The 23615-nt window shown below is 39.9% G+C and overlaps 2 protein-coding genes across 19 annotated transcripts in view; both read left to right on the forward strand.

Annotated features, from left to right (window-relative positions):
* Positions 1–23615, forward strand: part of LOC127450331 (gastrula zinc finger protein XlCGF57.1-like) — a 296850-nt gene that overhangs the window by 142210 nt on the left and 131025 nt on the right. For 5 of the 17 annotated variants that reach the window (XR_007898953.1, XR_007898952.1, XR_007898955.1 and 2 more), the window contains exon 2: positions 16932–17259. The exons of the other annotated variants lie outside the window; for them this stretch is intronic. The gene's annotated coding sequence lies outside the window, so the exon portion shown is untranslated. Of the gene's footprint in view, positions 1–16931; positions 17260–23615 lie in introns of those variants that run through there. 17 annotated transcript variants of the gene reach the window in all.
* The window catches only part of LOC127450390 (gastrula zinc finger protein XlCGF8.2DB-like), a 37249-nt gene continuing 17188 nt past the window's right edge, over positions 3555–23615 (forward strand). Inside the window, exons 1-2 of one of the 2 annotated variants that reach the window (XM_051714476.1) lie at positions 3555–3705; positions 16818–16980. In XM_051714476.1, the coding sequence (XP_051570436.1) occupies positions 16932–16980 (49 nt within the window). In that variant the 5' untranslated portion in view covers positions 3555–3705; positions 16818–16931. The remainder of the gene's footprint in view (positions 3706–16817; positions 16981–23615) is intronic. The other variant, XM_051714477.1, reaches the window with a different exon arrangement.

Genomic DNA, 23615 nt, shown 5'->3' on the forward strand with positions numbered 1-23615 from the left:
CCAGAATCAGCAGATGGGTGAGGCGAGGTCTAACCGCCGCCTCTATTCTATGCTTTTGACCCCGAAATTGCACCGTAACAGGCACTACAGGGTAATTGTGAACATCCTCATGTACACACCTCACCTTCACCTGGTGTATTATACCCAAATCCTTCCCTTTGAACCAAGCATTGGTGAATTGAGGTCTGATTACAGCCTGAATCCAATACCCCCTTGGATACTCACAGGTATGCGATACGTCCCTGCTCTTTCGGGGGCGGCCTGTGGCGTGTTGGGGACCCGGACCCACACCCCCACATCCATCACCTGGCATTGTCCTGGAAATGCCCAGGCTCCCCGCAACGCCAACACACCTTTACACCCACACCTGCGGCTACGGATTCCCCAAACTGGCGGATGAGGGAGCAGAGACAGAGGGCTGAGGGAAACCCCTCTTTGGGGCTGACTTTGGGGCCATTACCCCCCTTTTCCAGGGTGTGGGGATGGGAACAGGGTGAAATGGAGAGGCAGAAAGAGAGAGAGATGAAGAAGAAAAAGGGGGTTTACCGTCCCCTGAATACGCCGCCAAATGGTCCTCAGTCAGCTGGACTGCCTGATCTAGCAATGCCGGATGGTGGCACTAGACCCATTCTGTTGTTCACTTCGGCAGCCGGTTGATGAACTGCTCCAGCACCACTAAGTTGACTATGTCATCGGTATCGCTCTTCCCCACCAGCAACTACCTCTGACAGGCCTCACGGAGCTGTTGGGCGAAGGCAAACAACCGCCCGAACAACAGAGCACGAAAGCACTGACGGTGCTGTTCGGGGTTGCGGCCGACCCGTTGCAGGATAGCTCATTTTAGATTGGAGTACTCCAGCAGGTTTGCTACCAGAAGCTGTTGTGCCACGAGCTGGGCTTCCCCCGACAGTAGTGGCAGTAACCGGACCACCCATTGCATGTTGGGCCAGCCCCACCCTTCAGCCGTGCGCTCAAACAGTTCGATGAATGCTTCAGAATCATCCTGTGGCCCTATTTTAGGCAGCGTGATGTGGGGCGTGGCCATGGTAGGGACCAGGGTTGCTGCTGGAGTACCCCCTTGCTGCAATAAGCTCCATATCACCTGTCGGCCTTCCGCCTGGGCTTGAAGGAGCACCTGGAAGCGCTGTTCTTACTAGGGCTTGGTGTTGCATCTGGTGGATGTCAGCGAGGGATTGCACAATCTCGGCCAATGGTGAGGACTCCATGACAGCGCTTTCTTCCTCTTTATCCCGGGTTTCAGCACCATTGTAACACTTTCCCAGTTCACCTGTAGAAAGAGGAAGCGGGGGACAGCGATGACAGTTCCAAATTAACTTTTATTGTTTTTAACACTCTCAAAATATTATCAGACACACACACACACACACACACACACACGTCGGTGCTCATTTCAGCTCTCTCTCTCCGTCTGCTGCTGACCCCACTCCTTTTAACCCCGCCACTGCTCACTGCAGTATAAATCAGCTGTTAGTCAATTCCCGCACAGGTGTGAATCTTTTACTACTCACCTCTCCTGGCCTCACTCTCCAGAGATCGGTGCTCGACCATGCCCCCGCTTCCATAGTCTGCATCACAGGTCATTTTAAAGGTTTGGCTGTCTCCAAACTAAGGCTTTCACATTGGATAGTGGATACCATTGTGCTCGCATACGACTCACAAGGCATGCAGTGCTCTATTGGAGTAAAAGCTCACTCCACTAGCAGCATGGCATCTTCATGGGCATTGTATAATGGTGTTTCCATTGAAGACATCTGCCTAGCTGCAGGTTGGGCTTCCTCTAGCACTTTTGCCAGATTTTACAACTTGGTTGTTTCCTCTCTCTCTTCCCATGTGCTTACTGTGAAGGAGAGTTAAACTGTGTATTCTGCTGCTTACTACCAGCTTATTTATACTGGTCATTCCATAAACCACAGTTAGCGATCACTTTATATATGTTTTCACTACCCATTTATTAGTCCCTTGTATATATAGTATAAATGATGAGGACACTCTGTTGGTGCTTTTTACTACCCCATTGGCGAGTAGGCATCATTACGAATGCGAATTAGTAGTATGGCGTGATGGTATACATTCCCCATAGTGTCAGATATGATGCAGCATTCATGACTGACTTGAAAGGGAACGATACGTTACAACTGTAACCACGATAGGTTATGACTCTAACCATGGTTCCCTGAAAGGAGGGAATGAATGCTGCGTAAGCTGGCTGCGCTACTGAATCTTCGTTACAAGGGTCGAGTATCGCTTGCACCCTTCAGTCGAATATTCTGAATAGATATAGTTATATACGCTCGCTACACGCACGAGAGAGGCAGAGCACAACGTGCTATCTGCCAATTAAAATTGGTGAGATTTTAAAGTGTTTCAGAGATTGGCCATGCCTGCGGAGATAACCCCATAGTGTCAGCTATGACATAGCATTAATTTTTTCCTTTTAGGGAACCATGGTTACAGTCGTAACCTATCGTTACCATAGCCTTTCTGTCAGCTTGAACCAGTCTGGTAATTCTCCGTTGACCTCTCTCATCAACAAGGCATTTCCGTTCCAAACTTCTGCTCTCTGGATGCTTTACTTTTTGGCACCATTCTAATGTAAACTCTTGAGACTGTTATGCGTGAAAATCCCAGGAGATCAGCAGTTATGAAATACTCAAACCAGCCCATTTTTACTCAAACCAGATCACATTTTTCCCCATTCTGATGGTTGATTTGAACATTAACTGAAGTTCCTGACCCATATCTGCATGATTTTATGCAAAACACTGCTGCCACACGATTGGCTGATTAGATAATCGCATGATAAGTAGGTGTACAGGTGTTCCTAATAAAGTGGTCACTGAGTGTATAATGAATCTTATAAGCTACAGCTATGTGCAGGAATGTACTCTCTTTTGTCTTAATATTTTAGAGACTCGCAATAATATTAAAACCCTCTTTGAAACAACAATAGCAAATGTTTAGTTTTAATTTACTTAGTTTTATGAACCCAAAACTTCTCCAAGAAAAACTATTCAACAGAATAAAAATTATGTTGAAGAATTGTGTTATCTTTATGAACTATTTATCATAAATGAAATCAGAAAACTTCACTTCAAAGGGGGGAAAACATTTATTATTGTTCCTAATCAGAATCATTTTTTGACAGAAGTTGCTGTATTATTATTATTATTATTATTATTTTAAAAAATTGGTGAAGATTACAAAAAAACGTAATAATATTAATTTTGATTACACTGTAAGATTGCTTTTTCTTCTGTGTAAATCTAATATCCACAAAGCCAGAAAAATATATTCCAAACCTAATTTATTTTGTTTTCTGTTGATGTTAACTTTGCCTCGTTAGAGAAAATAGACTCCTGAATACCATCATAATGTAATTAATATTGTGGTAAATGCTTTTATATGTATGTAGTGAGTATGTCCTCATTAATGCATTAAAATATTCTCGTTTACATAGGAAAAAACACCGGTCCATGCTTACAGTAGGTGGCGGTAATGCGCTGTATTAGTTTGCTAATCGCCATTAGGGAAGAAGAGGAAGAAGAAGAAGAAGAAGAACAACAACAACAACAAGTGAAATCTGTGTGACACTGTTGTAAAGATGTTTATTAAAGAGGAGAGTGAAGATATGGCTTATCCAGAAGCATGCAGAATTAAAACCGAACACATCTGACGAACAAACAGGTTGGTGTTCATTCTTCATTCTTTACATTCAGACAGTTGAACAGATTTGATGACTGTAGTTATTAAACCAGCTGCGAAATAAAATCTTCCCTTACAAAACAGCTTTGGAAATACATCCAAAGTAATTATTACTTTAGACTTTAAACATCTTCTAGATTTGTTGTAGGGATACACAATCTTTAAATTACAACTGAATAATGCCATAGTGCGAGTATTAAACTGCAAACACCTGTAATTAATGAGCAGCCAAACAAAAATAAAGGCTTTTTAAATGTACTGATTTTCTTTAAGTGCAACAGAAATAGATGTACATGGCAGTAACTTGTTATCATGATTGTTCCAATTGACAACATTTGTTTTAACAGTCATTGTGCAGTGATTTTAACAAATGTTAATTAGTGATCGTCCGATAGCGATATACATCTGATGTCACACATAGTAAATGACATGGCCAACATAAAATGCTAAAAATGAAATCATTTTTTTATTAAACATATTATTTACTCAATTTCACAAAACAAAATCTGTTTTAGATAGTAGCTTGTAGTAGCAGCTTCTCCTGGTTTCTGTTTCAGTCATCCCATAGGCTTATACAAAAATAAATTATTAAAATATATCAATAAAATTAAGTAAATAACAACAGTGCAAATAGTAGGGTACACGGGGCTAAAGGCTCCTTTGATTTGATTTACCCCCAAAACACTAAATAGCATCAAAAACTACCACAGTACTTTCCCAAACACCTGTTTGTCACAAAGCAATATTCCTGATCCATGTGATCATTGTGTGTAATGTCTAAAGTTTGATTTTGAGGCAGTTTTACTGTTTTAAAATGTTGCAAATTTATGTAGCTAATGAAAATCCTGTAAATTATCACATTTATTTTGAGACAAAATACTTATGTCATTTTCAACTGAAGTTGTGTTTTGTTGGGGTACAACATCGCCTGGTCAGATGAATCTGGATTTCTGCTGAGGTACACAGATGGTAGACCCACAGCAGCCGCAGTGTTCTGTTCTTGGCTGACAGAGTCATGTGCAATCATGCTGTACTGCCAGGAGAAATACTGTTCAAGAAAGGGTGTTTTCACTTAAGTCTTAAAAAGAACCAGACTGAATAAATAAAAAATACAGTGAAACAAAGAGGGGGAAAAACAGCTTCACATCACCTTCACATTGTACAGTATATTCACTGTGTAGCCTGCCTTTTTTTGTCTAATTTGTGATAGTCTTAGCCCACATTTACCATGATTTTTTAGAATAATAAGTTACTAATTTAAGAATTTTTACTGAAATCTATTTTTGTATAACATTAACAACAACAACAATAACAAAAATAATAATAATACATTGTTGTTTTCATAAAATTATGATGTCATAATTTCTCAACTTTAGGGATGGGATGATATTGTTATCTCACGATTCAGTTCAATATACTGCCGTGCAAAGGCAAAAGGCCGTAACTTCATTTTTGGTCAAAAATTAGTTAGATATTTTTGAGACATTCAAGACCTCCTTTATCATATGGATAAATATCTTGAGTCAATTCCGTTGTTTTTTCGAGAAAATAATGGGTTGTCTTAACAGTAACTTCCAAAAGCAGAGGAGAAACCAAGGCAGAACTCCATAACTCCAATTACCGCTCTTTGACTTTGTTTTGGAACGCTCAAATTGAGTTAGGGTACTCTGCCTTTGTTTAGCCCTGCGTCAAAATGAAGTTACTGTGCCGGCATTGAGTTACTGTACTCTGCCTTTGTTTTTAAAGTTTGCCGCGTTTAAATTACGGTGTAGCCTGTAACTGTCATACATCTGTCATTGAAGCAATCTGACACACACGATACCTGAATAAAAGTGTAGTAAACAAATATTGTAGAGTGGTTTTCTATAGCGTTTAAGGGAAAATGATGGTTGAGATGGCTTTGAAATGCCGACGTCATGATCAAGGTAAGAAATTGTGTAACACAAAAGATGCATTAGACAAACGAATTAGATAGATAGATTGCGATCTACTTCATTTAGCTAGCTAGCAGCCTATAATAGCATAAACAGGCTACTCGGCTATCCAACGAATAGGCTACCAAACTGCTCCATATAACAAAGAACTGTAAACAAGCAAAGACTAGATAACTTGCCAGCAATAAGTAATCGTAAATATTCTCAAAGGTTTTTTTATTTATTTATTTATTTCATAATGCAGATTATTCAGTCACTGCCAGCCTATCAGTGACAGCTGTCAACATCAGTGTCAGTGAGTCTGGGGCTGCCCACTAGTTGCACGAGTGTGGACTTGAACGCCATGACAGCGTAGCATGATCACACATAAAATCAGTAGTAACGGTTTGCAGTTAAATCTGTCCTACCTTTTCTGGTAACCCGATAAAATCCATGGCAATGAACATCATCGCAGGTGTTTAATCCATAACAATCCACAAGCATTCTGATTTCTGAGCATTATTCCTACTTGTTGGCGTTCACATCAATCCACAAGTCGATCTTTTAGGCTAGGCTACTTTCATTCAATTCGATGTAAAAGCACTTAGGCTAACTTATGTCTTGTATCCTTTTATGTTAGTGAACACTGCAATAAATAAATTGGTTTCAAAACGGTATCCAACCACATGTATAACTTTTCGTTTGGATGTCAGTTATGGTCAAATTCAGAAAAACAATTAATATTGTCACATTACTCTATATTATAGGCTTTGAGATTGGCCAATCCAATCCACCAGTCAGAGAGCTGTGCATTGGAGCATGGTAGCTAAATTTAACCCTTGATTAACCAGCTGTGGCACTAACTTGTAGGCCTGTGGCTGTATTTATTATCTCTTATTCCAATCCATGCATTTTAAATTTGTACATGATTTGTTATATCTTTGCATTGCATTATTAATTAAATTATCATGTTTACTCATTAGAAATATGCTTATCTTGTATTTATTCATATAATTAAGTGTCACCTATCTGCAGTCAACCTGCACACCAATTGAAGATATTCTTTACCGCTATGGCGGTATGTGTCATGTCTAATGTATTAAAAATGCCATCAGAATACAACCAAAGCACAGGATAGCAATAAGTACATGGCTATAAGTAATTGTAAATCATCCAAAATAAATGCCATGATCACTAGATTTTATACAGGTGTTACTATAATGATTTTGTAAATGGTGATCAGCAACCAAATATTGATAATGTGGAAGTTACTGCCTTTTGCCTTGGCGTGACTTCTCACTTTTTGCAGACAATACAAAGGCAGAGTACAGTAACTTCAAAATAGGGGTCAAAAGTCAAGTTTGAGCTCAAGATTTTTTTATGTAGATAAATTTCATTACTAAAACATCTAATTGCCAGATTTTCAGTGTCCTACCTATAATACATTTGGCTGGACAACTAAAAAACTTTAAAGTCATTTTTCTCAGTTCCACACTCTAGCGAGTTAAGGTCTTTTGCTTTTGTAGGGCAGTATAGGATATGAGGTTCACAATTCAATATTATCTCGATTTGATATGATAACACTTAAATGGCAAAGTATGGCAGAAAATTGTTTATTTAAAAAATGCTTGCACAAAATGCACATTATAACTTCTCATCAATATAAAGTTCTTTAATGCACAATTTAAATGCTCAAAGTTTAAATAAAGAGTTTCTCATACCTTTCACTATAAGAAAAGATCACAAACAAATGAGCCTTCAAAAATAGTGCATTTAGTACTACAGTCAGACTGATCAGGTGCAGAACAAACTGAACAGAACCTGTCCCAAAAAATAATGTGAAAATGTTTTTTTTTTTTTTTTATAAATAGTTTGTTAGTTTAAACTTTTTAAAAATACAAATATTCTTTCTTAATTTTTTTTATATATAATAATGATATGAGCTGTCAATGTTTGAAATAATTTGTACAATTTATAACAACAGTAAGTTTACATTAATTTGTGTAACAAGCGCTATAACGGCACTGTCACTTTAAGAGTTTAACGTGCATCTCACAGACTCGCACAGGTGTTCCAGTTCTTTTGTTAACGAGAGACAAGTCTAGGTTTTTTAGTCCATCCGTGCTATTTGTTATTAAATTTAATATTTCTTTTAACTTTTTTATTTGACTGTAAAGAACAGAAATTATATTTAAAACATTATTCAATGAAAGTGGAGTGCGGGATCTCATCTTTGAAGGATACGTATTACAATGAAGAAATGGTCAGTTTTAATCTCAAGCACTTTTCAATAAAACAGGGCGATTTTACAGATATTGCAGTACTTACATTTCTAAAAGCTAAATGCAGGCACTTTAAGCATTTCAAGGACTAGGGATGTGCGAGACTAGTCGACTAAACGGTACAGCTGCTGCTAGTCGGCAGTGGAAAAACTGATCGGCAAAAAAAACATTAAACTTAAAACGTGTAATGTATACATTTACGTTTTGTTTTATATTTTTACTAAGGCTATGCTCAAGTTAGTGTCATTTTAACGTTACTTTAAAAAAAAAAAAATATATATATATATAAAAAAAAAAAGAAAATGGAAAAACGGATGTTTTAATTTCACATCAGGCCCTGCGTGCTGCTTCTCCCTTTCACTCATGTGTGCGTGGGAAAAATGTCCTCTCACAAGACCAGCAAAGTGTGGGAATATTTCGATTTAGAAAACGGAAAAGTTGTATGTAGGCTATGTCCAAGGGCATAGATTTGGCTTGAACATTGGAGGGGGGTGGGGGGGGAATGGATCCCCCTGGAATCTATGCCCCTAGCTATGTCATTTCAAGCTAGCATATAACAATTCCACTGGAGCCATGCGCAGCCACATTCATTACAGGCACTTAAGCGTTAGCCTAGGAGAGACTACTAGCCAAAGAAAGCAAGTGACGATCACTTCATTCACTTACTCAACTCGCCACCACTGTGATCCCACCCGCTCCAAAAAAAATAACCAAGCTCCTCACAGAGATGACTGCAAGGGACATGCTGCCCCTCATTTCGTTGAGGGTGACGGCTTCCAAAAATTGATGAAATACATAGATTCTGAATACACGGTACCATGGAGAAAAATTATAATGTCAAGGCTGGAGCTGGTGCATCAGAAGATGATGGCGAACATCAAAGAGACTCTGGAGAAGGCAGAGTATGTTGCGATAACCACGGACGGCTGGACTTCAATTACAATGGAGTCTTACATGACCATATGTGGCATGGGGGGCATGGTCATGTATCGGTCTGCGGGAGAGGGAGCACGGTAAGGCTCGTCACCTGGGTCGTAATTATCTCTAACGCCAGGGAGGGGGCTGGCGCCGCGACCTCCCCGGAGCCTACCCCACCTGTGGCCCTAATGAAGATGGGGCCAAATGATGATCCAGAGGCCTTCCTCGACCTGTTTGAGAAGACAGCTGAGGTATGGAAGTGGCCTCCCGATGCCGTGAATGTCAGTTGGTGAATCTACTGGCCACCCCAGAAGCACCATTGCACCCTCTGCCGTTGATCGAGGTCCCCTTCGAGAGAATTGGCATGGACCTCGTCGGGCCATTAGAGGGGACTGCACGCGGCCATCGCTTTGTATTAGTTCTTGTGGACTTTGCAACGCAATATCCGGAAGCAGTGCCCCCTGCGCAGCATCTCAGCACGTAGTGTTGTGGAGGCACTCTACAGAATTATCTCCCGAGTGGGGATTCCAAAGGAAATCCTCACTGATCAAGGCACAAAATTCATGTCACATACACTTCGCGAACTATATGAATTATTAGGCATTAAATCAATTCGCACCAGCGTTTATCATCCGCAAACCGACGGGTTGGTCAAACAATTTAATAAGACCTTAAAAAACATGATTAGTAAGTTCGTACACGATGATGCTAAGAATTGGGATAAGTGGCTCGAACCCCTGCTGTTTGCAGTACAAGAGGTCCCGCAAGCCTCCACAGGGTTTTCCCCATTTGAGCTTCTGTATGGGCGCTGGCCACACGGCGTGCTTGACGTCATACGGGAAGCTTGGGAGGAAGGACCTTTGAATAGTAAAAACCAAATTCAATATTTTCTTGACCATAGAGCAAAACTCCACACTTTGGGGCAGGTAACACAGGAGATACTAAATTGTTTCAAAAATTCAAACAAAATCTAACATAAAACAAAGGCAGTCTGAGTAAACACAAAATACAGTTTTTAAATGATAATGTTATTTATTGAAGCAAAAAAAGTTCTCCAATACCAACTAGGCCTGTGTGGAAAAAGTATTTGCCCCCTAAGTTACTAAATCCCCAAATCTATGAAACTGCATTCATAATGGGGTTCAGCTGGACTAGACACACTCAGGCCTGATTACTGCCAGCACTGTTCAATCAAATAAACACCTAAATATAACTTTTTCAGCAGCATGAAGTTGGCTAAAAGGTCTCACCCAGTAGCACACTATGCCAAAGTTGAAAGAAATTTCAGAAATGATGAGGAAAAAGGTGACTGAAATACATCAGTCTGGGAAGGGTTACAAAGCTATTTCAAAGGCTCTGGGACTCCAAAGAACCACAGTGAGAGCCATTAATTCCAAATGGAGAAAACTTGGCACAGTAGTGAACCGTCCCAGAAGTGGCTGACCTTCCAAAATTCCTCCAAGAGCACAGCGACGACTCATCAGGGAGTCACGAAAAAGCCAAGGACAACGTCCGAGGAACTGCAGACCTCTGTCACATCAGTAAAGGTCACTGTTCATGACTCCACTATCAGAAAGACACTGGCCAAAAATGCCATCCATGGAAGAGTGGCAAGGTGAAAACCACTGCTAACTCAGAAGAACATTAAGGCTCATCTGAATTTTGCCAAAACACACCTTGATGTTCCTCAAACCTTTTGGGAGAATGTTCTGTGGACTGAGTCATCAGTAAGAGTCATCTGACCAGTAAGATGACTCTTATTGGTCATGCACTGCCTATTTATTTGAATGTTTACTATATGCCTATATTTTCTAACGTTGATTCATGAATGCCATGCTTTCAAGTACGTTTACTGTGCTATCAAAATGAAAGGCAAGCATGTCGCAAATAAATGCACTATTTTACAGAGGCATTTAGTACGCTATGTCGGATTTTACTATCGGAATAATAGATTAAGAGTTTAAAATAGATTGTGTACACATTTTTGGGCTGTTTTCTGAGGGTTTCTTTTAGACTAGTCGACTAGTCGGTTACAAAATTGATGTTTAAACATCAGTGAAATTAGTCGTTGTGCACATCCCTATCAAGGACCTTGTTTGAACCCTGTAAACAGTGTAGACAAAAAGTGCAGTAGGGGTAAATCAAGTGACAGAGAGATTATGATGTTTGACGGGTCATTTCATTTATGATCACATGGACAAAGAACAATATTTCAAATGTCCAAATATTGAGTTTTGCCCCCTTTTATGTTTGTTCACAATTTATCGTAATTCGATATATCGTCCCATCTCTACTTAACTTGCATGTGTCATTGCTGTGCAGTCCGGTTAAACCCTAAAGCCTTTATTTTGGCGGAACACTGAAGAAAGACATTTCTGTTTGTGGTTGAGTTGGCAATGACCTTTTAATACAGAGAAATGCTCTCAACTTCTCCTGTCCACAAAAACCCAGGGTTATTATGAGGTTACTTTAGACTTGGATGCGAAGCATATTTGGAATTATGCAAATGTGTTAATCTAGAGCACTGAAAATTTAACATGCTCTGCTCATTATTCTCAGGTGTGCTTTGCGTATGTGTAATACACATCAGAGAACAGAGCTGTGCACATATAGTAAGCGCAGTGAGCAGCATGTGCAGATTAGTTATTTTATTTAATCACAGCCTTCGTGGTTTGACAATTGTATCACGTCGTATTGTGAAGTGTCTCAAATGTTTTCTTTCTTGTGGAGCAAATTAACAGCAAATTTGTCATTGGTGCTGCAGATTGCAGAGAAATCAGTTTTCTTTGCTATTCTTTTTTTTGATCAGCTTATTAGAGAACTCTTTTGTACTGTGATTCCATGGTTGTTTTACGAACTTTTTGCGAACTTTTTAGGTAGCTTTTCTTCTCTGATAGTCTGTTCTCTACCTATCTTAAAGGTGCTTTAGGCCACTTACTGTGTCGGAGTAAAATTGATTGTCGATCAGCGCCACCTTTTGTAAAAGTGTGAATGTGCTAACGATGCAATTATTTGCCGCTTTTAGTGTGAATGTGCTATTTATCAGGTATTTTAGAGCCCTCTGAAATCTGTTTTATTTTTTCACGAATTCCATGTTTTCTGTTTTTTTGTTAACACATTTTGTTATCAGAAGTGTGTGTAAATGAATACAATGAGAACAATTTATCAAATGCACAATCCAGACATTATTGGAGCAATTCTGTCAAATAAAGTGCTGCACAGATGTGAAATATTTCTTAAATGTAATATAATTATTAGTTTATATATCATTATTATTTTTACTTCAGTGAATAATACATAACTATACAGCAGTGCTATAGTTCTGTCATACTTTTTCCATTTAAATTGAGCTTGGCGGAAACTTGGGTAAAGCTCCTTCAGTTTTGCTGTGTTTTTGATGATAGTATCTCAACTCCAGATAAGCAGGACACTACATGGCTCATTGTGATTATTAAACTGCAAAAGGCTGTGATTTAATTACAAAAATATATAGTCTATGTGCTGTGTGCTTCAAAGTGAATGAGCACTATGCTCTAAATATAAAACCACAGAAACATTCTGGCCACTTATTTGAATTATTTCAGGTATTATCCTCTAGTGTAATATTATCAAAATGTATCATATTTCAGGTGTTGGAGCAATTCACCACTGACGATCAGTAACTTTTAATTCAGTCTGACAGACACATTCGGCCAATGCGTTATACACTGATGCATGATTAACGGCTATAAATATTTCTATTAATAATATGAAACCATATCTAAAATATATTTTGCATTATTTTTATTCAAAATACGGGTTGTCCTCACGACAATGGGATTACTTAATGTTTTAGCCTTTTATCGGTGATAAACTTGCATCACATGAGCCAATCTCCGTCCATATATGAAACTGGTCTCAAACACATGAACACGTCAACCCGATATCATGTTATACTCCTTACAATGGACACATGATTGTGTTTTGTATTTCCTGCATCCTAGACATTTACATCGTCCATTTACATCATCAGCGAGCTTCAGAATTATGCAGCATTTCCCACAACAACAAAAATGTACCTGCCAAACGGCGAGTTGATTACTCAAACTCCAGTATCTTTTCTCAATTGATATAACACATCTACAGAGGCAGAATATCAGTATGAATGAACAAAGACAGAGCTGCGTGGCTTTAAAATTGATTTGCGAGTGCATTCTCTGAGGGAGAGCAGGGAGATTTCATAAAGCAGCGTATATTTGAGGGTCGTGCGTCCAGTTTTGAGCGAGAGACAAGAACGTCTGTGTGCGAGTGGAGAGATTCACGCTCACGCAACTGATACATGGACGCACTCTCGCATGATATGCATGTGTTCACGACATTAACTGTATTATAACTCCATAGAGCTACGGTCTATTAAGCTGGACTATGGTCTATTAAGCCAATAATTTTAATTGATCATCACAATACATTTGTATAGTATTATGTTTTGATTTCACTTGGTGAATTTATCATCAATGTCTGCACCTCCTCTGACATGCTCTGGCGCGCCTCCCAATTTGAAAACCGTAGTACTAGGGCATAGCATGATTTTATTTGATTAATTGTGCATACATTTTTATCCCAAATATGTAAATTCTGTGATATTCTCAGTTTTATACTGTAGATCATAATTTCAATTCATGACTGGATTAGGGGATTCCGTCCACGTTCTCAGCATCACGGAAATTATAAGACCCTACAATTCATCTAGCTTTTTAGTGTCACGTCCGGTGTAAAAGGGCCTTTAAACGGCTAGAGCGGGGTCGGCATCCAAAACTACTCGACATGAATGCTGTCACGATTTCTCCAGTCCACACCCCATGTAACGGTACAGCTCACAGCGCAAAATGCATGACACAAAAATGGAAAATGTATATATTTTTTTACATTCTCTCACCAATTACATTTTATTTAGCAATTTTTTGCCTTAGACTTCTTACGTCAATTGACATTTAGGAGTGGTCTAAACGTCATTAGGACAGCATTAGGGTAATGTACATACATAAACTCTGAGTCTACATAAAGGCTATCACATTTTTGTAATTTCACATGTTATTATTCAGAAAAACAAGTGGTGAAAGTTTGCTTTTTATAAAATATGCTCTGCCCATGTTCAGAGATTTAACCCGCATACTGAATTCACTTTACATTTTCTTTCCACAATAAAAGCTGATGCTCATCTGTTGGTTTGCATGTGTCCAAAAACAACTGAAAAATAGGAGAGTAGAATTCAATAATAATCAAAATATTTTGATTTGCTTTCAAAAGCACAGATGGCATCATATTTTCTTCTCTCATTCAACACCTCGATGACATCCTCAACGCCCACCCCAGTGGACTCAATTGTAACTGTGAGATTTAGTGAGGGATTCAGAGGGAAATACAGTGTAATTAACCACTACATACTCACAAATGCGTAAAGGAAATTTAATTTGCGATATTCGAGTAGTGATTTTAATACTCGAGTAGCTGGTGCAGAACGAGTACTGTCTTTATTTTCGTCCGCCACGATGGCCTCTCTGTGTCCGGTGGACATAGGAATCATATTAATGTGGGTTACAAGATGGGTTTCAATTAGTGCTGTCAGTCAATTAAATTTTTTAATTGCGATTAATTGCAAAAAAATATTTTTTTTGTTAATCGTGATTAATCACAGATTTTTGCAAGTGCTGAAATTTTACTCTATATATAATTATTTTCCATTAAAATGCATTTATTTCCTCCTCAGTAAACAAAAAAAAAATAAAACAATATGTAACAATATAATGCTTTATTAACATTTTCCAACAAAGCCTTCCACAGTGTAGGCTAAAGGTAGAAAGGCACTAAAATAGCACCAGTTCAAGTCTAAGTGGGAGGTTGACTAATTGAAGGAATTAGTCCCCATAGCTTAAGTATTCATTGCAATAGGCATTAATTTTGGGCTCTATAAAATCTGTTTTATTGTTTTCCAAATTCTGTTTTATTTTTTCCCAAATTCCATGTTTTCCATTTTATTTTCTCTGAATTCTGGGTTTTTAAGTTTAATTACATTTTATTTATATATATATATATATAAGTCTAATCAAATTAATTAATAGTTTTAATCAAATGAGAACAGAACAATTACATTTCAAAATACCATTTTGCTTCTATAGTACTGATCATCAAAGCACAATCCAAAACCCAATATTTATTTATTTATTTATTGTCAAATACAGTGCTGCACTGTAGAGCATCATGGTATTAATGAAAGCAGTGAGAAAACTCTTGCTTCTGAGATTAATATAGTGTAATTGTACATCAAATAGCATTCTCCATCACTTTATTGCTTACACGGATTTGCTGTTGTCCGCCCTTCCAACCAGTGTTTCTGCTGGTTTCTGCTGTTATGAAGGTAAATGTGTTAATCGTGATTAGGAAAAATTAACGCGCAGTGCCGTGGGAAGATGATTTAAGTTGGGGGTGCTGTAGTGGGTGATGCATTTTTGTGTGTACATGGGTTTTAAGGGAAACATAAAACTGGCATAGACAAATAGACTTTACCTAATACACAGTGTGTAGTGGGTGTTCCAAAAATCAAATTTCTAAGAAGTTTCAGCAACTTTTTTTTTTTTATTCCATGCATAGTGTCAACTTGTAATATAACAGTATTACAACTATATAACAGTATATAACTATATTACAGTAACAATCACTGTTAATGAACGAGTGCAGTCATTGTACTTTTCTGAGATATATTCTTGGCCGTACAACAGGTAACAGCCAACACAATGCTAATGAACAATTCTCTCTCAAAATCATTCACTCACTTCTCTCTCACACAAACCATGCACATGCACACACCGAACCCCCCAGTAGGGCGGCTTTCCTATTGTCATCCAACATGAAAGCACAATCGAGCTTAGTGCATTATATTATCAGTGCATTCAGAAAACTTGCACATAATCGCACATAATCTAAACACACTACAATATCAATCAAATTTATGCCAGTCTTGTAACTACCAGGTCCCGTTGCTCACAGCAGACAAGAACATATCCACATTTTAGGTTCAAAAGCCCAAACTACACCGCACACAGCAACATAAAAGATTCCATTTTTGCAGCAAGAGTATAGCTTATCAGTGTAATGTTAAAAGGTACTGACAGCTGTTAATATAAAACTGCTCGGCAAAAGACCACTTCGGGTTCCATTTCTGTCAATCAAGAACACAAATCTGAGGCTGCAGTGGGTCTACCATCTGTGTACCTCAGCAGCAATTGAGATTCATCAGACCAGGCTATGTTTTTCCAGTCTTTAACTGTCCAGTTTTGGTGGGCCTGTGCCCACTGCAGCCTCAGCTTTTCTTTCTGTTCTTGGCTGACAGAACACCACAAACACCACAAACACACACACAAAAGGAGCTCTTAACGCTATTTGTTGTGCAAAACAAGCCTAGATGGAAATTGTGATAGAAATCAAATACTTTTCAGCTTCCGTAAAGTGCGTTTTATTTACCACAGAGTCATGTCAAGTCTTAACTATCACCAAAACAAAGAAAGAGACGTTTTTCATGTGGAGTGCAAAGCAGCACTTGACGCCCTTGAGCGAATCGTGAATACGGCTTTGTGATTGCCGTAACAAAGCGGATAGCCACACTCTGCCAGCAGATTAATATTGTGCAGGATGAGCGTTTAAGAGATGTAATGCCCATTGCAATCAAAATGCAACCTATATTGGGACAAGTTCTTTCAATTAGTGAAACTCCCTCTTAGACTTTGGGAAACATTTAATGTTACTTGAATTGGTGCTATATTAGTGCATTTCTTTCTTTATACTGTGGAAGGCTTTGTTTGGAAAATGTGAATAAAGCATTATATTGTTACATAAGTGATTGAGGGGGATAGCGGCCCGGCATCCTGCCCGTCAGCAGCGACGCGCGCTCCAAACCCCTGCCTGGCATTGCATCTGATTCGGGCCTACCATCTGTGTACCTTTGCAGAAATCGAGATTCATCAGACCAGGCTATGTTTTTCCAGTCTTTAACTGTCCAGCTTTGGTGAGCCTGTGCCTACTGCAGCCTCAGCTTTCTGTTCTTTCTATTCTTGGCTGACAGATGTGGAACCCGACGTGGTCTTCTGGTGTTGTAGCCCCTTCGCCTCAAGGTTTGACGTGATGTGCTTTCTGAGATGCTATTCTGCTCACTACAATTGTACAGAGGGGTTATCTGAGTTACTGTAGCCTTTCTGTCAGCTCGAACCAGTCTGGTCATTCTTCATCGACCTCTCTCATCAACAAGGCATTTCTGTTAGGGTCGACCGATTAATGGCCTGGCCGATAATCGGATCCGATATTCATAATTTTTCTAATTATCGGAATTGCTGTTTTGTCTGATCTGATTGCCAATAAATTTTAAAATGCACTCTGTTGGCTCTGATGACACGTCTCTCTCTGAAAGGTTACTGCTTGTAGTCTGGCTCAATGTCCCGCCCACAGTATTATGGGATTGGTTATATGTCACGAGTAAATGGCCAATCAACACTGTATTCTGTATTCATGGGGGAGAGGAGGGAAAGAGGAAAGTGGCAAGAGAAAGATGCATCACTGAGATGACAAGCTGTTTTCAAAGGTAAGAATGCAGATACGGAAGTTGCAGTAAACATCACAATACCCTATGCCAGCAGTCACCAATTAGTTGTTCCATCCGGACCATGAGATATCATGGCAATGGTTGCCCCATCTCACCGTTTCTACACTTTAGGTTAGCAGCACAACAAAACAACGGAGATGTGTACACCGCAAGCGCTCCAGGGTGTAGATAGCACTGATCTTTCGGTGGTATATCCTTGAATATTTTTCGCTAGCACCGAACACGCTTCATCAATGCCCTTTCGTTCTTTGCACGTGTTGCCTCTCTCCCCCGGCCCATGACATGAGGTGCTGCATAATAGAGCTGCAGACGTGGTTATTTTAACGTCAGTAGACCATAGCTGAGAAATACCCTGAGCAGCAATACAGATGAATACTGGCATTTTTTGCTAAAATACACAGCAGAAAATGAAAATAAAGTTCATGTGTCTGATATGACTCCCAATGGTTCAGCTAAGCAAGGTTTGTGACAGGACAATTTATCGTGGTTCCAGATTGCCTTTAGACTTGAAACTATTTATTTTTTTCTGTGTAAAATTAGCTTTATTAATCAACATTTTTCTAGGACATTGATAGTTAAAATTTTGTGAAAATTAATCAGAGATAACATCATCTCTGGCATGGACGGCAAGAAAGACAACCAAAACTTTGAAATTAATATTTCTCTGCTTATGATGAAAAACATTTCCATTATTTGATAGTCAGCCTATTTATACAAACAAGAGCAAACGATATTTTTAAACTGCACTATTCTGATATACACTGTGTGTTTGTCTTTGGTAGATTTGCATTTTAAGGGTGGAAAAAAATAGTTAATTAATACTTTTATCTACATTTTCTCTCGGGGGTTACCCCTGAACCCCCGTACAGTATCTTTCCTATGTATATACGTATAAACAGTAGATGGTCCCTCATAGTCCGCTACTTTGGTTGTCTTTGGGCCACAGTGTCCTCATTCTTGCCCAGTTCTTAAGATACTTTTTGTCTGTTGATTTATGATTTATTATTTCTTTTCCCCCTCATTTTACAAAGTACTAAAGCTGCCAATTTTACATTTATAATAACTATTCCAAAAAAATAAATTTGCATTTATTGCACATTATTAGTCAGAATACGTTCTGAGATTGAAATGTCGAGACAGGACCTCTTGGATACTGAATTGAATACCCCTGCTCTATGCTGAAGTTGCAATAAACATCACAATCATTATAATCCACTTCTGTGATGACTATACCCAGTTTAAATTTTTGGGGGGCTAACGATACTCCACTGAAAATGCCTGAATGTAATGTAATGTTTGGGTGTAGCAAACATTGGTAAGCAACTTTTTTTCTAGACTTTTCCTAGTTTCCTTCCACAAAACTGCCACTCACTGGATGTTTTTTGTTTTTGGCACCATTCTGAGTAAATTCTAGAGACTGTTGTGCATGAAAATCCCAGGAGATCAGCAGTTACAGAAATACTCCAACCAGCCCATCTGGCACCAACAATCATGCCATGGTCGAAATCACTGGAATCACATTTTTCCCCATTCTGATGGTTGATGTGAACATTAATTGAAGCTCCTAACCAATATCTGCCTGATTTTATGCATTGCACTGCTGCTAAATGATTGGCTGAATAGATAGTCATATGAATAAGAAGGTGTACAAGTGTACAGTACCTAATAAAGTGGTCACTGAGTATATATACAGTTGAAGTCAGAAGTTTACGTACACCATAACCAAATACATTTAAACTCAGTTTTACACAATTCCTGACATTTAATTGTAGAAAACATTCCCTGTCTTAGGTCAGTTAGGATCACTACTTTATTTTAAGAATGTGAAATGTCAGAATAATAGTAGAGAGAATTATTTATTTCAGCTTTTATTTCTTTCATCACATTCCCAGTGGGTCAGAAGTTTACATAAAAATTTTTAGTATTTGGTAGCATTGCCTTTAAATTGTTTAACTTGGGTCAAACGTTTTGGGTAACCTTCCACAAGCTTCACACAATAAGTTGCTGGAATTTTGGCCCATTCCTCCAGACAGAACTGGCGTAACTGAGTCAGGTTTTTAGGCCTCCTTGCTCGTTTGCAGATTGAGATCAGGGCTTTGTGATGGCCACTCCAATACCTTGACTTTGTTGTCCTTAAGCCATTTTGCCACAACTTTGGAGGTATGCTTGGGGTCATTGCCCATTTGGAAGACCCATTTGCGACCGAGCTTTAACTTCATGGCTGATGTCTTGAGATGTTGCTTCAATATATCCCATGATGGCGCCGCGGATGGCTGCCTCGGTGTGGAGTGCTCCTATTGTTTTGTTGTTTTTGTTTGTTTGTCCTGTGTTTAGTAATATTTTTCCAGTGAGTTTTACCAGAGACGAACTGCTGAACATTCAACAGCATATACCAGACAATCTTTTCCCGGTTTTTGAATATTCAGACATTTTGCTGGACATTTTAGTTGGAGGCGCGGCTGTGTTGTTCAAGAGACGCAGGCGAGGGAAGCAAGCCGGTGCACTGGTCAGGCTCCATCGGCGCGGCTTTCGAACAGCGCTGCCGAGTATTCATCTTGCGAATCTCCGCTCTCTTGCTAACAAAACGGACGAACTACATCCCCCTCACCCGCACAAACAAGGACTTTTCAACCTCAGTTGCCTTGTGCTTCACAGAAACCTGGCTGAGTGAAGCCATTCTGGACAGCGCGTTACATCTGCCGGGCTTTCAGCTGTTCAGAGTGGATCGCAGTTAATGGGGAAAATGAGAGGCGGTGGAACATGCTTTTACATCATTGAAAGTTGGTGTACAGATGTAACAGCGTTAAAGATGATGTGCTGTCCTAATTTGGAAGCGCTCTTTATTTTTGTTTTGATTTTTACCCTTTTTCACCCAATTTGGAATGCCCAATTCCCAGTGCGCTTTTTAAGTCCTCGTGGTCGCGTAGTGATTCGCCTTAATCCGGGTGTTGGAGGATGAATCCCAGTTGCCTCCGCGTCTGAGACCATCAACCAGCGCATCTTATCGTGTGGCTTGTTGAGCGCGTTGCCACGGAGACATAGCGCGTGTGGAGGTGGCATCCGCGCTCAACTCACCATACGCCCTACCGAGAACGAACCACATTATAGTGACCATGAGGAGGTTACCCCATATGACTCTACCCTCCCTAGCAACCAGGCCAATTTGGTTGCTTAGGAGACCTGGCTGGAGTCACTCAGCACGCCCTGGGATTCGAACTAGCAAACTCCAGGGGTGGTAGCCAGCGTCTTTTTCCACTGAGCTACCCAGGCCCCTGGAAGCGCTCTATTAAATGTAAGCCTTTCTACTCGCAGCGGGAGTTTTCCTCATTTATTCTGGTGAGTGTTTACATCACGCCAAACGCGTCTATAAATGCCACGCTGCAACAGTTGGCTGATCAAATCGCAGACACGGAACAACAATACCCGGACTCAGTTATTATTATTCTTGGGGATTTTAACAAAGCAAACCTCACACGTGAACTGCCCAAATACAGACAGCACATTACATGCCCCACCAGAGACAGAAATATACTGGATCACTGCTACACAACAATAAAGGATGCATATCGCTCTGTCCCTAGAGCAGCTTTGGGACTCTCCGATCACTGTCTGGTTCATCATCTTCCAAACTACAGACAGAAACTAAAATCTGCTAAGCCTGTAGTAAGGACTGTTAAGTTATGGCTAAAAGAAGCCATTTAGCAGAGTGGCTAAAAGAAGATACTCTGAGAAGCTGAAAAACAAATTTTCAAATTACAGGACTCCTGCCCCCAACCCTGTGGTGGACCAACAACTGGCTGACGACCTGAATGTGTTCTACTGTAGATTTGAAAGGCCCAATCTCACACCCCACACCCGCTCTGACCTTGACTTCACACAAACCTCAACACCTCCTGCAACCCCCCTCCTCCCCCCTCCTGCTACTCAACCTGCACTTAAGGTCTGTGAAGATGATGTGTGCCGTGTCTTTCGAAAACAAAAGATAAGGAAAGCTTCAGTCCCAGATGGCGTTTCACCTGCATGTCTTAGATCCTGTGCTAACCAGCTGGCCCCCATCTTCACACTGACTTTCAGTAGATCACTGGAGAAATGTGAAGTTCCCTGCTGCTTCAAATGCTCAATCATCATTCCTGTCCCAAAGAAACCAAAAATCACAGGACTTAATGACTACAGACCCATCGCCCTGACGTCTGTGGTCATGAAATCATTTGAGAGACTAGTGTTGGCCCACATGAAGGACATCATTGGACCCATTCTAGATTCCCTTCAATTTGCTTATTGAGCAAACAGGTCTGTGGATGATGCAGTCAACATGGGATTGCATAATATACTGCAACATCTGGACGGACCAGGGACATATGCAAGGATCCTTTTTGTGGACTTCAGTTCGGCTTTCAACACCATCATCACAGCTATTCTCCGGACTAAATTACACCAACTCTCTGTTCCCACGTCTATCTGTCAGTGGATTACCAGCTTTCTGACAGACAGGCAGCAGCTTGTGAGACAGGGGAAATTCACTTCCAGCACCTGTATAATCACCCATGGATGTGTGCTCTCCCCACTACTCTTTTCCCTCTACACCAACGACTGCATCGCCAAGAACCCCTCTGTCAAGCTCCTGAAGTTTGCAGACGACACCACTGTCATCGGCCTCATCTGAGTTGATGATGAGTCTGTATACAGAAGGGAGGTTAAACAGCAGGCTGTCTGGTGCAGTCAAAACAGCTTTGAGCTGAACACGCTCAAAACGGTGGAGATGATTGTGGACTTTAGGAGGAACACCACAACACTGACCCCCCTCACCATTCTAAACAGCACTGTGGCAGCAGTGGAGTCATTCAGGTTCCTGGGCACTACCATCTCACAGGACCTGAAGTGGGAGACCCACATTGACTCCATTGCGAAAAAGGCCCAGCAGAGGTTCAATATCTGTCTGGTTTGGTTCAGTTACGAAATCGGATATCAGAAGACTACAGAGGACAGTTCGGACTGCTGAGAGGATTATTGGTTGCCCCCTGCCCTTCCTTCAAGAACTATACACTTCCAGAGTGAGGAAAAAGGCTGGAAAAATCACTCTGGACCCCACTCACCCTGCCCATTACCTTTTTGAACTGTTGCCTTCTGGCCGACGCTTCAGAGCTCTGAGCACCAGAACCGTCAGGCACAGGAACAGTTTTTTCCCTCTGGCTATCCATCTCATGAACAGTTAAAACTGCCCCATTGAGCAATAATTAATGTGCAATACACAGCTTAGTCTTTTTATATTATCCATCACATCCAACCTCTTCTGCCATTACATTCCCTTGCACTGTATATAACCAATTTGTATTTAGATTTGCACTACGTGTGTGTGTGTGTGTGTGTGTGTGTGTATGTGTATATATACATATACTATGTGTGTGTGTGTGTGTGTGTGTGTGTGTATATATGTATATATATATGTATATGTATGTGTATATATATGTATGTATGTGTGTGTATATATATATATATATATATATATATTGTGTATTCTATATATACTTTATTTTCTTTTCAATATTTATTTTTTTATTCAATTTGTAATTATTTTTTAAAAGTCTTGTTGCTGTTTTGTATTGTTGTGTAATGGAAGCTTCTGTCACCAAGACAAATTCCTTGTATGTGTAAGCAAACTTGGCAATAAAGCTCATTCTGATTCTGATTCTTCTTCTGATAATTTTCCTTCCTCATGATGTCATCTGTTTTGTGAAGTGCACCAGTCCCTCATGCAGCAAAGCACCCACACAACATGATGCTGCCACCCCCATGCTTCACGGTTGGGATGGTGTTCTTCGGCTTGCAAGCCTCACCCTTTTTCCTCCAAACATAATGATGGTCATTATGGCCAAAACGTTCCATTTTTGTTTCATCAGACCAGAGGAAATTTCTCCAAAATGTAAGATCTTTGTCCCCATGTGCACTTGCAAACTGTAGTCTGGCTTTTTTATGGCGGTTTTGGAACAGATCTTCCTTGCTGAGCAGCCTTTAAGGTTATGTCGATATAGGACTTGTTTTACTGTGGAAATAGATACCTGTCTACCTGTTTACTCCAGCATCTTTACAAGGTCCTTTGCTGTTGTTCTGGGATTGATTTGCACTTTTCGCACCAAACTATGCACATCTCTA

Source organism: Myxocyprinus asiaticus, chromosome 13 (genome assembly GCF_019703515.2).
Source record: "Myxocyprinus asiaticus isolate MX2 ecotype Aquarium Trade chromosome 13, UBuf_Myxa_2, whole genome shotgun sequence".
Classification (NCBI taxonomy): domain Eukaryota; kingdom Metazoa; phylum Chordata; class Actinopteri; order Cypriniformes; family Catostomidae; genus Myxocyprinus; species Myxocyprinus asiaticus.